At 33.7% G+C, this 16,711-nt stretch overlaps 1 protein-coding gene across 2 annotated transcripts in view; it reads right to left on the reverse strand.

Annotated features, from left to right (window-relative positions):
• The window catches only part of LOC123534174 (uncharacterized), a 134,326-nt gene that overhangs the window by 40,880 nt on the left and 76,735 nt on the right, over positions 1 to 16,711 (reverse strand). The window contains exons 10-13 of one of the 2 annotated variants that reach the window (XM_053519965.1): positions 15,804 to 15,920; positions 10,540 to 10,634; positions 6,117 to 6,187; positions 4,482 to 4,643 (exon numbers count right to left, since the gene is read on the reverse strand). In XM_053519965.1, coding sequence (XP_053375940.1) covers positions 4,482 to 4,643; positions 6,117 to 6,187; positions 10,540 to 10,634; positions 15,804 to 15,920 — 445 coding nt within the window. The remainder of the gene's footprint in view (positions 1 to 4,481; positions 4,644 to 6,116; positions 6,188 to 10,539; positions 10,635 to 15,803; positions 15,921 to 16,711) is intronic. The other variant, XM_053519966.1, reaches the window with a different exon arrangement.

The following is a 16,711-nucleotide window of genomic DNA, read 5'->3' on the forward strand; positions in this document are numbered from 1 at the left end:
CAGGCTTTCTGTTGTTGCCTTGTGTGTATAGCTAGGTTTTCCCTAGATGTCTCTATGTATAGCAAGAAGGGCCAGTCTGTATACACAGAATGCCCAGTGTGTCATGTTGTCTGTGTACCCTCAATTCCGATAGTGGCATAAATATTTAGCCCGGATGGCCTGCCTGTTTACAAATAATACTAAAAATGGCCTGCCTTTATATCACTGATACACAGTTTATCTGTCTGTATCCAGAGAATATCTATAGTGGCCTGTATGAAAAGCCAAGATTGCTTGCCGATATACCTAAGATATCCATAGTTGCCTTCTCTATACCTGCAGATACATTGAGTGCCCAGTCGTTATACCGAGTATACCATTGATACCAATTTAGGCTATCCTGTCTGTAAACCCAATATATGTTTTAAATAGTAAAGCGTTTAATTATTCGTCAAAATACTGCAAAACCTTACATAAAACCTTTTGTACATTATCCAGTATATTAGAAAAACTGAACAAATGTCTTTTTGATGGCCATTATGAAAGGTGGCTGTCTTATTAGTTGTCTAAGATGGTGTCAACCTGATTTAAAATAGTGATATTTTTTCAATCATAATACATGTACTTTAATAAATTACATAAAACAATGTAAACACTATAATTTATGCAAAGAAAACTTAACATATTGACTTTTGGCAGCCATTTTGAAAATATGAGCCCCATATTGGTATTGGTTATCTGAGGATTACTACATGGCTTATGGTCTTATTATCATTATATCTATCAATCTCAGTCTTAATACTGCAACCGCCTCGGTAGCCTTGTGGTAGAGCAGCCGCTTCGAGTGCTGGAGGTCGTGGGTTCGATCCCCGACCGCGTCATACCAAAGACGTAGAAAGTTGGTACTAGCAGCTTCCTCGCTTGGCGCTCAGCATTAAGGGGATAGTGCTAGTACTGGTCAGCTCGGTGTCAGTATAATGTGACTGGGTGGTGGGTGGCGTATCATGCCACGTGTTTATGGCGAGATATTCAAGTTGGACATTGTGCTCACTACTACAAGTAGACACCGTCGTTTATATGACTAAAAAAATTGTTGGAAAAGACGTTAAACCCGAACATGCACACATCCAATACTGCAATAAATTACATTAAAATATATGTAAACGCTCATCTATATGCATACTTTTGAATATACTTACCTTTGGTGGTCATCTTGTTCGCCATTTTGAAATAAGCAAATTCTATGAATTGGTATCCCCCGCCGAAAGGGTTTGTGGTGAGGAATGGCAAAAAAATATACCCGGAAAAAGTTTTAGTCATACTCATTTTAACAGAAATTGAATGCTTTTTTTGGGGGTGGGGGAGGGGGGGGGGGGGGAGGGGGAAGGGGTGGAAGCGTGGGTGACGGGGCGAGGGTACAAAACGTCATATGTTGATTATAAATATTGATGGAAATTAAAAATGGAAAAAAAAGAAAAATTGGGGTGGGGTTGGGAATGCATGATCGGAGTGGTGGGCATGACTGAATAGAGAGTGAGGTGGGGGAACGGTACAACTTCGAATGTTGATAAAATATTTATGGAAGATTTGAAAAAAAATAATAAAAAGGGGGGTGGGGTATATATATGTCACATTATTATTTACACAATATGAAACATTTGACAGCAAAAGTCTACGTTATTTTTTAACAGCCCTCGTATACGAAAATAATGGGTGAACTAACAAGAATTTAAAAAAAAAAATAATATATACGTAAAGGAATAAATGACCACACCCTCCTTGTGACCATGTTTCTTTGACGAATCAAAATGATTTGAACTATCTTCGGTCTAGCAGTTTCGTACAAAGGGTTTTTAAAATTTCCATACATATAAAGAAAAGTGACCAGGACTTCTGCGGGTTTTGTTGATTTAAGGAATCCGAATAATCTTAACAAACTTGGTAGAGGACCATACAAATACCATTTGTATGAAATTATTATTTAAAATCCGGCCAGCAGTTTCATACAAGAATAATTTCAAAATTTCCACTACATACATATAGGGAAAAGTAACCGCGCCCTTTTTTGGCCATGTTTTTGAGTAATCAGAATAATTTGAACAATCTTTGTAAATGATCACACAGGGACCATTTGTGTTAATTTATTTAAAATCAGGCCAGCAGTTGTATACAAGAATATATACATATAGCGAAAAGATGCCATGCCTCCCTTGCAGCCACGTGTTTTTACGAATCGTAAATAATTGAACAAGTTTGGAAGAGGGTTACATAAGGACCACTTGTGTGAATTGTTTTTTTTTAAATTCGACCAGCAGTTTCATATAAAAATATTTATGAAATTCCCAACATACACATATAGGAAAAAATGTCACATCTCTTGGCAGTCATGTGCTTTGACGAATCAGAATAATTTGAGTAATCTTGGTAGAGGGTTACATAAGGACCATTTACATGAAATTAATCAAAATTGGGCCAGCCGTTTAGGAGGAGATGTCGTTTAAAGCTTTTTCTATTTCAGCTCTAACGGCTCTGTGAGCAACCAAGCGGAACAAATTAAACAGCTTTTGGAGATATTGTTTAAAGTGAAAGTGTGGACGGACGGATGCCGGACAGTGAGCGATCACAATAGCTAAACCTCAGCACTCTGTGCTTATGTGAGCTTAAATATCAAAGTAATGCATGATTCAAGACTCACTAATAACTAGAGCTGCTTTTGAAAAAGCGCATGTCTCCCACAACTGCTTTATCATCTGAATAGTAGTATATGAATCAAACATGCACCACCGCAAAATTCAAATCAGAGTTATGGGGATTGTTTCTCCTGGTGTAGACTTTGATGGTAAATAAGTGTTTTAAGTTTCAAGTCAAAAGCTTTGATAGTAACAGAGATATTTGACTTTATCAAAAACTTTAACTAAAAATTTCAAGTTAAAGAGGTGCATAATTCTGTCAAAAATCAAACCAGAGTTATAGGAAATGTGTCTCCTGGTGTAGATTTTGATATCAAATATTAATTTTGAGTTTCAAGTCAAAAGCTTTAATAGAAACAGAGATATTTGACTTTATCAAAAATTTTAACAAAAGTTAAAAAGGTGCATAATTCTGTCAAAATTCAATTCAGTGTTATGTGGATTGTTTCTCCTGGTGTAGACTTTAATAGTAAATAAGTATTTTAAGTTTCAAGTCGTTAGCTTTGATAGTAACAGAGATATTTGACTTTATCAAAAACTTTAACCAAAAATACTAAGTTAAAAAGGGGCATAATTCTGTCAAAATTCAAATCAGAGTTATGGGGATTGTTTCTCCTGGTGTAGACTTTGATAGAAAATAACTATTTTAAGTTTCAAGTCAATAGCTTTGATAGTAACAGAGATATTTGATTTTATCAAAAACTTTAACCAAAAATTCTAAGTTAAAAGGGGGCATAATTCTGTCAAAATTCAAATCAGAGTTATGGGGATTGTTTCTCCTGGTGTAGACTTTGATAGTAAATAACTATTTTAAGTTTCAAGTTAATAGCTTTGATAGTAACAGAGATATTTGACTTTATCAAAAACTTTAACCAATGCCGACGCCGGGGCGAGTGCAATAGCTCTACATTTTCTTCGAAAAGTCGAGCTAAAAACCAGTTTCAATTTCCATCAAGGCAATTATTGTGACAAAATTTCATGAAGATAATTTGAAAATTACAGCCTCAATCGCGTACACAAGGTTTCTCTTTGACTTGACTTAGTGACCTACTTTTTGATCTGAAATGACCCATATTCAAACTCGACCTAGATATCATCAAGGCAATCATTCTGACCATAATTCATGAAGATCAATTGATAAATACAGTTTCTATCGCATACACAAGCTAAATGTTGACAGATGAAAGCACACAGACGATAGACAGACGGACGCCGGACATCGAGCGATCACAACAACAGGTGAGCTTATAAGCAGTAGAAAACACATCATTGACTTACGATATAAATAATATTCATTCTGCCAAAAAAGAAAAAAAAACAACATTTACACCAATTATACATTGATCGATCAATGTATCTATACAAGTTTTATCATATTACTGAATTTGTAAGTTCAAAACATGTACAGCACCTTACATCTGGGTTAGAAACTGAGCAATCTGAGTGATATTTCAAGACCATGGTCGTGTTCTTTCGCCGGTATTTTTTTGCAATACATGTGCATAGTTAAACACTATAACAATTGATTTCAGAATGCAGATAAAAATATAGTATTGTAATCATGATACTCGAAATGATGAGTAATTCATTCGTGAATTGTCGTGGCATCGTATATTTTGAAGACAATTTTTAGTAGGTATTATCATCTAAATACATCAGTAATATGGCAAAGAAATTACATAAACAGACTTACTAATTGCACTTGTGAACAATGCAATTATCAGAAAATTATATTTTAGAAAACTTCTACTTTGCAAAGTTAATACTAATGGGTATTGTTTTTAAAATTCCGAAACATGAATTAAAAGTCACCTGACATTTGGTACTTCTGTGTGTAAATACCGGATCGCTAATGCAACTTGAAGAAGAATCTTAAATCTTGTCCGTCGATCCATTTCCATTTGTCCTTTTTCTATAGCAGTATAGAGATCACCGTTTTCGCACAATGGAGAAACAAACCAGACTTCTTGCAATCTAAATGGAAATATATGGTATATAAAAAGGAAAGTATCTGACTGCAGAACTATTATTTACAATTTATTCAGATTGTCTAATCCGTATAAAAACTAGATACTGCATTTGAAACGTGCATACCTCCGCATACCACTATATCAAAATGGCAAGATGAATCGATATATGCGCATAGCATACAAATATGTATTCAGTGAAAACAAAAACAGGTAAGCGGAACAATGATATAAACAATTAGGGTTTGGAAGGAGAAAAAAAGGAAATCAGTAGATGAAAGCTTTATATTTAATACAATTATACCTTGTCAACAAAGGCAAAATCAGTAGGCACTGGTTGCCCTTTACCGCTCATATAAATAATTGCTCTTAATGCAAGGTCAAGTTCACAAAAAATACTTATTTAAAACAATATACATAACATGTTTGCTGTATGTATGTATTATAATGTAAGAATTACACTGCATATAAATGTAATATGTAAACAAGCACGCATTAGTTATTAACAGAAAAAGGTCTGTCTCATGGTTACTGGAATCTTACCTTGATGTACTGACCCCTTCCACAAAACAGATATTCCATTGACCTCCCCCTCCCCCATATCAATAAGGTTAACTACTGTCTTGTATGTTTTTTTTTATTATAGAACTGACACTCCTTTTACTCTCAAGGTCTCTGCGATCTTGACCTCAGGTCTGCCCAAATCCTAAAACCGTCAGCTACAGACTGAAGCAATCAACCTATAAAGTTTGGCCGTTGTAAGCCCTATGGTTATTTAGTTATGGAGATTAAATATTTTAGTATCATTTTCTCTATGACCTTGACTTCCTACCCCAAAACAATATGTCATCGATTGACCATATGCAACTTATTACCGATTTGTTTTCTTTTTCATGCAAAGAGATTCAACAGACAGCATGCAAAACTAGCCTTTCTACTACATTCTTTGACGTTTCAGGCCCTTCATGGTTATTTCTAGATAAGGTATGTTTTCGTCAGGCAAAGATACCCCTGTATAAGTATCGATCTGGATATGCTCTCGAAACAAATTTTTAAGGAACAATGTTGCCGTACCGTTCTATTCTTTACTACGAATGTCGTCAATCTAAAACTAAAGGACTAAAAAAAGTTCAAACACAAAATGCCCTAGTGCTGTCCAAATGCATTTTAGCAATCCTTTAGACATCACACTATTAATCTCAAGTAATATCGTCAACTATCTATAATTTCATATATAAACAGAATTTATATTATGGTGTCTGAAAGGAAATAAAAGGGGTCGGGCATGGAGAAGAGTCTGACTTTTACTAATCTCATAGTTGTATTGTATGCATGAAATTGATGTAATTACACATGAGTGATAGCGCCATAAACAGCAAGCATTTCAACATGTCTTATATGGCGCATGGTTAAAGATTACAACACAGAATAATCTTTTTTATGCCATTTCATTAATGGAGAGTGTAAAAATAAAACTCACTCAAAAGGACGATAAGCTACTGCTAACAAAGGAAGAATAAATGGGTGCAAAATTCTAGATGCCATCATCTCCTGAAAAAAAGTTTTTAGTTTTCTTTTTATTCTGTCCGTTTTACCATCATCTAGATGGACTCGACTCGACTCTGATTTAGCATGATATACAATAACGTATTGTAACAATTCTGAAAAAATAACAACATATAATCGCATGTCATGTCTTACGCATCTGTACTGCTAAGAAGGTACAATTATTTCTACATTGAACGAGAACGTTTCCCAAAATAAAACAAGAAGATTATGAAGTCGATATCAAAAAACGAGACTTTTAGTTCCATTTTTGTCGTGTTGGACGACTTGTGTGTTTTCACACACCGACAAGTAGGTCATATGGTGATTTTCCAGCTACTCTCTCTCTCTCTCTCTCTCTCTCTCTCTCTCTCTATATATATATACATGTGTATAATAGAAAATATTAAAAGTTACTCCTGGACAAGTATATAATAAATAAGAAAGAAAAACATCCAATGGGTTTCCTCTATCTGTATTTCTGTCTACCTTAGACAGGTAGACAGAAATACAGATAGAGGAAACCCATTGGATGTTTTTCTTTTATATATATATATATATATATATATATAGTAGAGAGAATTAATTAATACGAACTAAATCACCACCACAATATACCAGACCAATTACGGCAAAGCGCCTAGCAGTACAAACGAACACGCACATGCCACAGCAAGTCCACTAACCCAATAAGATTAGTTTCGATACTGCTTTATATACGAGCCCGAATTGTACTACACATTCGTACTGGTTCAACATTTGCATATATATACTCAAATCTCTGTTTTCATGTCTCACAAATCAGTAGTGACTTTTTAGTCTTTATAACTGATTGGGACCAGAGAAGCTATATTTTCTCTCTCTGAAAGTTAACTGGATCTCGAGGATACATTGAATATATATAGATAATTTGTGTTAAGGGATATAATTATATTCAGAACAGTTGACTTTCCCATACGTGAGATCCGCTAGGATACAAGTTCGCATTATATATTATTATATAGTAGAGAGAATTAATTAATACGAACTAAATCACCACCACAATATACCAGACCAATTACGGCAAAGCGCCTAGCAGTACAAACGAACACGCACATGACACAGCAAGTCCACTAACCCAATAAGATTAGTTTCGATACTGCTTTATATACGAGCCCGAATTGTACTACACATTCGTACTGGTTCAACATTTGCATATATATACTCAAATCTCTGTTTTCATGTCTCACAAATCAGTAGTGACTTTTTAGTCTTTATAACTGATTGGGACCAGAGAAGCTATATTTTCTCTCTCTGAAAGTTAACTGGATCTCGAGGATACATTGAATATATATAGATAATTTGTGTTAAGGGATATAATTATATTCAGAACAGTTGACTTTCCCATACGTGAGATCCGCTAGGATACAAGTTCGCATTATATATTATTATATAGTAGAGAGAATTAATTAATACGAACTAAATCACCACCACAATATACCAGACCAATTACGGCAAAGCGCCTAGCAGTACAAACGAACACGCACATGCCACAGCAAGTCCACTAACCCAATAAGATTAGTTTCGATACTGCTTTATATACGAGCCCGAATTGTACTACACATTCGTACTGGTTCAACATTTGCATATATATACTCAAATCTCTGTTTTCATGTCTCACAAATCAGTAGTGACTTTTTAGTCTTTATAACTGATTGGGACCAGAGAAGCTATATTTTCTCTCTCTGAAAGTTAACTGGATCTCGAGGATACATTGAATATATATAGATAATTTGTGTTAAGGGATATAATTATATTCAGAACAGTTGACTTTCCCATACGTGAGATCCGCTAGGATACAAGTTCGCATTATATATTATTATATAGTAGAGAGAATTAATTAATACGAACTAAATCACCACCACAATATACCAGACCAATTACGGCAAAGCGCCTAGCAGTACAAACGAACACGCACATGCCACAGCAAGTCCACTAACCCAATAAGATTAGTTTCGATACTGCTTTATATACGAGCCCGAATTGTACTACACATTCGTACTGGTTCAACATTTGCATATATATACTCAAATCTCTGTTTTCATGTCTCACAAATCAGTAGTGACTTTTTAGTCTTTATAACTGATTGGGACCAATATATATATATATATAATTAAATAAATAAAATGCCTTAACATGCCTTTCTTACAGTATTTAATTATAAAAATACAAACTAGTTCTGCCTATCGGCTCATTAGTGTACATAAAATGTAACGTGACATTAAATTAAATTCTGTTGGAAAGGCATGTGAAGTCATTTTATTTATTTGATTTATAGACTTCCATCTTGTGCCGAGTTTTTTGATTGTCAAGTATATATATATAACAAATTTTGAGACATAGATTTATACAATGATGCTACTTTCCAAGTTTAATGAAAATCCATAATATGTTTAAAAGAACATAATCCATTTGTCATATATGAAAATATGAGCAATTATTGCATACAGTTTATGTTAACATATAATTAACATATCCATGTGCATAAGCAATATTATGCATTCAGTTTCAAAAGTACTCAATACATGTATCGCTCAGCAAAGTATAAATGTCTACTACCTCTACGGGACTGTTTCTACTAAATCTACTGCTATTGCTAGACATCTAGACATTTAAATATAAACGTTATGAATGTATTTCTACATAGACAATTAATTTATATATTTAGTAAGTTTGATCAAATATTAGTATATATCTCAAACGTATTTTCGTAAAATGTGAGCTTTTGATTTCTTTAAAAAAAGAGGGAATGGTCAATGGCTTTCTTCTCCTTCTCCTTTTAGTTGTGGTTGCTCCTAAAATTTGTAAAGCAGAACCATTTGGAGAAAATTGAAAAATATCTTTACAGAAACGTTACAGGCCGGATTTGGTAAAGATACAATATGTTTCATGAAAAGATATCTAGTGGTCCCTACTGTGAGCTCTAGCAGCCCCTTAAAAGGTCAAGCTGAAACACATAAAACAAACTTGAGGGAAGTCCATGCATGAATAGAACGGACACAGTGCTATGAAGATCCATTAAACTGCTCAAGAGAAGTCGTGAATTATTGTGTCTCATTTTCAACTGTGGTAGCTCTTAAAGTTACCACACTGGCCCTTCTGAACAAATTTGCGATACGGCTATACAAAAAAGTTACAAGCCAAGTTTAATGGAGATCCATCAATGGATTCATAGGATTTTCCAATTTAAGCTCTGGCAACCCAACCCCTTAGATGAGTCAAACTGAACAATTTGAACACATGTAAGAGAGGTCCTTACAACAATGCTATATACCAGTTAAAGGCAAGGAAAAAGTTTAAAAGGGATCAAAGCAAGAAAATAACCAGAGTTGTACCACAATTTTAACTAACAACATCAGAACAACATCACACACTTTTTGTAACATTTGCACAATTTGGCATAAGTGTTCTTTAAACAACATTTGTTCCTTGAAGTTCATTTTTGACCGGGTTAATTTCTAACTCAGTCCGGATATGTGCTGGTCAGAAAGTTCGTCTTATGTGTGCTGCTAAAAAATGAATTTACAACCTAGATAATTGATATCTTTCTTAAATATCTTTAGGCTACATTAATAACTGCATGATTTCTCTATCTGAAATTTGGTGGGAATTATCACATGTGTAAATTTTTAATAAGGTTTTTACATTTGTCGACATGTTTAAGCGTAATGACTGGTATGTTTACTCTTGAAATGTGATTAAGGTATAGCAGATTTTATTCGTAGATAAAGCAATCATGATTTTATCTTCACTCTAACCCTCTTAATATGATGAATTTACATCTGACCAGCAGATTCAGAAAATAAAAATGTAAATATTAGAAGACGGACTATTACACTGTATCAGCCGACAATACTTAAATCCGGTGAGGTATATGTGGAATGTCGGGAAGTATCGAAACACAAGTTACACATATAAGGTCACCTTACACAAACTATGTTTGCATGTATCAACAAAATGGGGGACAGATAACGAAGACCAAGTGCTTCGAATAACAATCATCAAGACAATTCTTGTAGACTAATGAAATTGAGAAAAAAATCCTCAATTTTATATGCTACATCTTGCCCATAATCTAGTATATCAAGAGATTCTTTATAGACAGGAAAAAGTCTTTGATGAAATTAATGAATAGTGCAACCCAGCATCGACTTAAAATTTGGATGAACTACATTATCCAAAGGACAAGCAATAGCTAGTAATTATCTTAAACAGGGTTTCGAATATGCTAATTAAAATGAAAAGAAATTGGTAGGAAATACTTCGACACTCTGATATTGGAAAAACGTCTACTGTAAACAAAACTTTAAAACTTTTACCCTCCTAACTGATCCTTCTCTTGCCTTTGATTGTATATCTATTTTCTTTCGAGCAATACGTATTCCAAAATCAGCGGGAACAGTATCATCTGAAGCTAAGAAAGAGTATTTAAATTAATCTTAATCATTTTACTATAATGAACTTCACCGTTTAATTTTCATTTTTGTCCGAGCAATCACAAGGTAAATATCCTTAAGCTAAAATGCGCCACCTAACAATTTTCAACGGACTGTTATGAAATTTTCACAAACTAAATTTGACAATATTTTCGACAGTCTTGTATTTTTTGAGTTCTCAAAGAATTTCTAATCTTCAAACATGACCACTAACGTCGTTTTTAGCAAAGCGCAAAATGACGTGCCTGGCAGGACTTTTAACTATTTTAGTTTTTATATATAACAAAAAAACACGACAAAAATCTTCTTTTTTTTCAGTCTAAAATTTTCTCTTGAAGGAAGTATAATTTGAACAAGCGTAAAAAATCAATTGCTATCTATTTCCTCAAGAATAATGGTGGTCACCGTTTTAGATTTCGCTTTATATATTGTGACGCGTTCCTTACTTAAATTATTCTTATTTCATAGATTTCCATTAATCTAAATTCAGTTTCTGTTTCTGTTGTAGGATATAATGACATTAAATCACAGGTATGATAAAACGAAGATAATCTTTAAATACTAGATGAACGATTTTGAGAAAATACACTCTTGTGCATGAAGCAAAAATATAAGTAGGCCTTTTTGACGACAGTAAATGCGTATCAGTAAAATGCATTCTTGTTTAGCCAAACGTCATATTCGTCATATTCACCAGGTTTAAATAGCATTTTTTTTGTAGTACCGTATGTCAATACTTAAAAAATATTTAAATTAATCTGACATGAATAATATTTGTCAGAATGCTAAACATAAGCAGAAAAGTGAATATAATCTTACAAGCAAGCATAAGTTGATAAACAAATCAAATGTTATTGGTCTAAACGTCGACCCTTAGGTAATTTATCGCTGATACCTTACTCAAAGGTCAAAAGTCTGACTTTTGCTACCAGTCTAAATGCAAGATTGCCTTTGGTCAATAAAAAGCTATGCTCGGACATAGCCAATCAGATATTGTGTGTAAAGACTGGCATATCTCTGGATCTTGTTTAGTATCTGTAATCTTCACATTAAATGATATTTTGGTGTTCATATTAGAATTCACTTTAAATCTATGTTCACGGAACTAATAACTACTAGCAATGATTCATGCTGCAAGTCAGGTATTTAGATCTTCTTTGAGCATTCCATCGGAGGTTATAAGACTGAACATAGGCTCGAATTGTGAACTTTTTAGAAGAGTTTGAATCTTTATTTGATACATTACTATTATCTATGACGAAACATTTTAGATGTAGAACCCACCTTCACCCACTCTTTTTATGGTAAATTATAAGGGTCAGACTTATGTCCCTTGACATTACAGTCAAACTCGCTTTATACGAACTCTTCGGGACCTAGGAAATGTGTTCGTATCGAAAGAAATTCGTTTTAAACGCGACGAATGGCAAATAACGTCACGATGCAATTGGCTCTCCAGAGGCATATGTAGCGAATAACTACCTTCGTACCTGTAAGAAATGTCAAAGGTTTAAAAACAATTAAAATGTTAATTACAATAAATTAGTGTACATAAGTCGATTGTCTCCAGTTTTGCAAAGGTTTGATAGAACGGTTATTATCTTACTTTTCTTATTTCTATTACTTTCCAAGGGACAGCTGTAAGTACCGGAAAAGCCGTCAATTTCTGTAATAATGTCCCAGATGCAAAAACAATGTGTGGGGAACACCTTATGATTAAAAATCAGGGTTTAGCCTAATTTCTGGAAAAAAGGATTAATTTTGCATTAAATGTGAAAATGACATACCATGTTTTTCTTAAAATGGTGCTCACAATAAAATTCTGGTTTTACCTGGGTAGAAGCCATTTCACGAAATGCGAGTTTTTTCTTTATCATGTTTATAGGTTAGAATGGACTGAATGTCTCCGCTATTATTTTCAATGTAAAATGGCAATGCAAAGCATATTCTTGTCAGCATTTCCAGCCTTTCACTTCTTGCGAGATAGTCATTATCTTGAAGGTCTGTCTATAGACAATCAATAAGTAACAAAATATGGGGTTTACCATAATGCAATGAAACCATGGTCACGTGACTGAGATACATCATAAAAACGATCAAATTGCGTAGGAAGACATAAGCAGGTACCTACATTCACTTTCATTCTACCCAGCAGGTTCTACACAAACATGAAAGAATATAGCGTTACGAAGCTTTAAATCATCTACAGACATTCTCTTTTACAATTAAGTATTAAGGTATTGGACCCCTAATAGTAATGTTTTAAAAATGGCATTTGCTTGGTATATTCTTAAAGTTGACCATGTTTCACACTGTGTTGCAAATTTTAAACAACTTTTACCTTGCCGTTTTTTGTAAATTTTATATAATTTATGGTATTTCCTCACGCTCAGGAAGGGACAAAATTCAATGTGATGGCCACTATCTAAAACGTTTGCAGAGAATTCATTACAGCATTAATTTTGGTAAAAGAAACATCAAACTATTGCTAAACAATTATAAAACACAAAATAAAACTTTAAAAATCTTTTTTGTCTAGGGTGCCTCAAGTAAACAGATTTAATGAGACAGAATTCTAACCCCAACATTGAAAAATTAAGGTCGAATCCGGTGGGTCTGTTTTGAATTTTGCTCACTTCATTCAAAAATAACCTTGGGGCAATAGTAAAACCTACCTGCATTTCTTCCACAATATGTAATCTAAAGAATGAAGGCAAAATAGAGAACTTTTACCGCACGTAACTCAGTATTTTTAAAGATGTCTAACTCTACCCCTCCTGATTCAGAGGTAAATTCACATTGAACAGCAAAAAATCGCTTATAAAATGAAAATTTTCCACTTTTATACAATTCATCCATAATAAGTCTTGAAAGAAGTAAAAACTTACTAGAAAAAAAGGAAAACATGGGGAAAAAAATTTGGTCCCAATGGGGTTTGAACCTACGCCCCCCTGAAAATTGCAGTCAAAGTAGGTTTATAGTAGGAATTGAATACTCTTCAAAAAGGAGATACTCTATTACGGGTCCAATACCTTAATTCAGCTTATATCTAGCATGGAAATGACCTTTACTAGGCGGGAAAATAGCACTATATACTGATATGGACTACTTTCGGTGTGACCACAGAGGCATAATCGGCCAATTACTACGGTACCTTTGTTCCTTATTTGAATACTTTTTCATGAATCTCCACTTTCTTTTGAGTACTAAATAATTTTGTTGTAACAAAGTCGTCAAGCTCGCTTTGACGCTTTGCCTTATTTCATAATAACGTCTTATTAGCTATCATCTGCATGTTTTGAAAAAGTATTTTTCAATGTTTTCACAACGTTGTATGAGAAAACTGCAATGAAATTGTCAACTAAAAAAGTTTCAGAAAAGTCTGCTAATGTCTACATTGACATTTTATCCACTTTTGTATCAATTCTACTTGGCACGGCCTTATCCTTGTTCTTTACATGCATTTTTACAAAATAGGTCAATGGGTACATCTATTATATGCAGAATAGCTTAAATCATGACAGTTCGACACGCTCCAGTAATTTTGCAACAAACAAATATATGTATCGCATCGGTATTTTAAAGATAAATATTTGTACAAAATATTTTTAGAATAAAACAAAAAAATAAAAAAGTTATGCCAAGTACAATGGAAATCTTCACTGGTAAAGTTTCGTCAAAATCGGCTTACTTCAAGCAGCGATAGGTTCTACGTCAGATTTGTAATATTATGATATAATACGCAAAAATCGTACAAAACAAAACCTCTTCTACAAAGTGCTTCATCTTTCGGCTTATAACGTACACTCTTCAGCTATTAGAAGACGTATGTTCGAACCATGTAAATACAAAAGTGGATAAAATGTCAATGTAGACATTAGCAGACTTTTCTGAAACTTTTTTAGTTGACAATTTCATTGCAAGTTTTCTCATACAACGTTGTGAAAACATTGAAAAATACTTTTTCAAAACATGCAGATGATAGCTAATAAGACGTTATTATGAAATAAGGCAAAGCGTCAAAGCTATCATTTGCAGGTATTTGAAATAATTCAAAATTTTAATTTCATCTCATATATATTTTTATCAATTTGTCTGTTGTCATTCGTTCAGCTGACTTTCGAGTACATTTCATATCCTTATCAATTTGTTAAAGTGCAAAGAATGCTGAAAACAAATTAATTTAATATAAAAGCCATCCTCAAGCCTTTTATAACGCTGAAAGAATTTTTAAAATCAGACCCCAATTGAAAATGATATGGCAGTTTGAAATTTAAGAAAACGGCTAATCACCGAGCCATATGTTTCTTGAAGATGTAAAACATGGTATTTTCTTTCATTATAGCTGGAAAAAGGAGAGAAACTACTTACAAAAATAAGTAAATACAGTTCAAATACGAGGGTTGTTCCAAAAATAATGTCATTTGTGTTTTATTTCTCGGAAATCATGCTATGTGTACACAAAACCACCTCGTGTCGATAGAATGGTCACTAAATCGTAACATAGGTAAATATCTCGCTCACACGTTCACAAACCTAGATACAGAGTACATTGCTTCATAGCACATTTATTACACTTTACACAAAATGACTGGGAAAAGAGCTAAACATGTGTTTGAAATTAGGGCCTACATAATAGGAAGGTCGCTACTCGGCATAAGGCCTGTATATATTCACAGTGAGGTGTGCGACATTTATTTTGTTGTTGGATATAACGTCGCACCGACACATGATAGGTCATATGGCGACTTTCCAGCTTTAATGGTGGAGGAAGACCCCAGGTGCCAATACGTGCATTATTTCATCACGAGCGGGCACCTTGGTAGAACCACTGACCTTCCGTAAGCCAGCTGGATGGCTTCCTCACATGAAGAACGCCCCGAGTGAGGCTCGAACCCACATCGATGAGGGACAAGTGATGTTAAGTCAGCGACCTTAACCACTCGGCCATGTGCGACTTTTATGTGGAGGGTCTCACAGGACTATTTGTAGGTGGGTAGCCAAATTTAGGACCGGACAGCAGCAACACAAAAGGTAACATAAAAAAACCCGCAATTTGCAAAAAAGCGATATTTCTTAACAAATGAAAGACGAATGCAAATAATTTATGATGTAGGATGACAGTAGTTAGTTTAATCGGTACTTACTAGAATAAACTTTTCCAAAGCTTCCTCCCCCGATCAGTTTTGTGTATTTTTGTTTTAATATTTTAATGTCTTTCTCCTCAAGCTTTATCAATCGCCCATCAAAACGTTTTTTTGTCCCTGAAACAGAGTGGAAACTGATCATTATATTTATTTTGACACCTAAGTAAATTACTTAAAATCTGAAAAGTAGATCCCTCGGAAGCACCGAGAACAAGGCAAACAGTGAAAATTGCAGACTCGGTTTGATTGAGTCTGTTCATATGTTAGATTAGAATATGCTGTAAAGTTTGTGGAAAAATACTAAATAAATGACAACAATTAAATTGTTAAATTCTTAATAAGGATTACGATTCGCGTGGTTTTCCAATTTTTTTATTTGAGACAAACTTACTCCAAGCTACTTTCATTTTAATGTATGTTTCTAACCAGACCTAAAAAGATACCATGGCATGACAACATAATTAAACACAAAAAAACCGTATATTCACACTGACGATACGTAAGGATGTCAAATGGTCATTTTTCATTTAACCATTTTATCATTAGATATTAACTTTCAATATAGAAAATATTCATCAAATTAACTAACTTGGCTACATATACAAAATTAACTGTTTAATTAGAGCTTACTTCACAATTAAATATTCATTTAGTTACGGTCATTTCTTTAGAAACTATTCAGTCTTTTAGTGATAGTACAATGTCATACCTTGGCTAGTTACACATTGATGAAAAGTGCATTATTTCATAGAAACACGATATAATGTCTATACACAATCATATGTATTTTATGTTTACACAGATACTGTTTAATAAGTGTTTATTGTTTTTTATTAAAATAATGAGTTTGGTATAATATATCTTCCAAAACATTTGTTTAAGTAGCAAAAACGCTTATTGAATGAAGT

The sequence above is a fragment of the Mercenaria mercenaria genome, chromosome 12 (assembly GCF_021730395.1).
Source record: "Mercenaria mercenaria strain notata chromosome 12, MADL_Memer_1, whole genome shotgun sequence".
Classification (NCBI taxonomy): domain Eukaryota; kingdom Metazoa; phylum Mollusca; class Bivalvia; order Venerida; family Veneridae; genus Mercenaria; species Mercenaria mercenaria.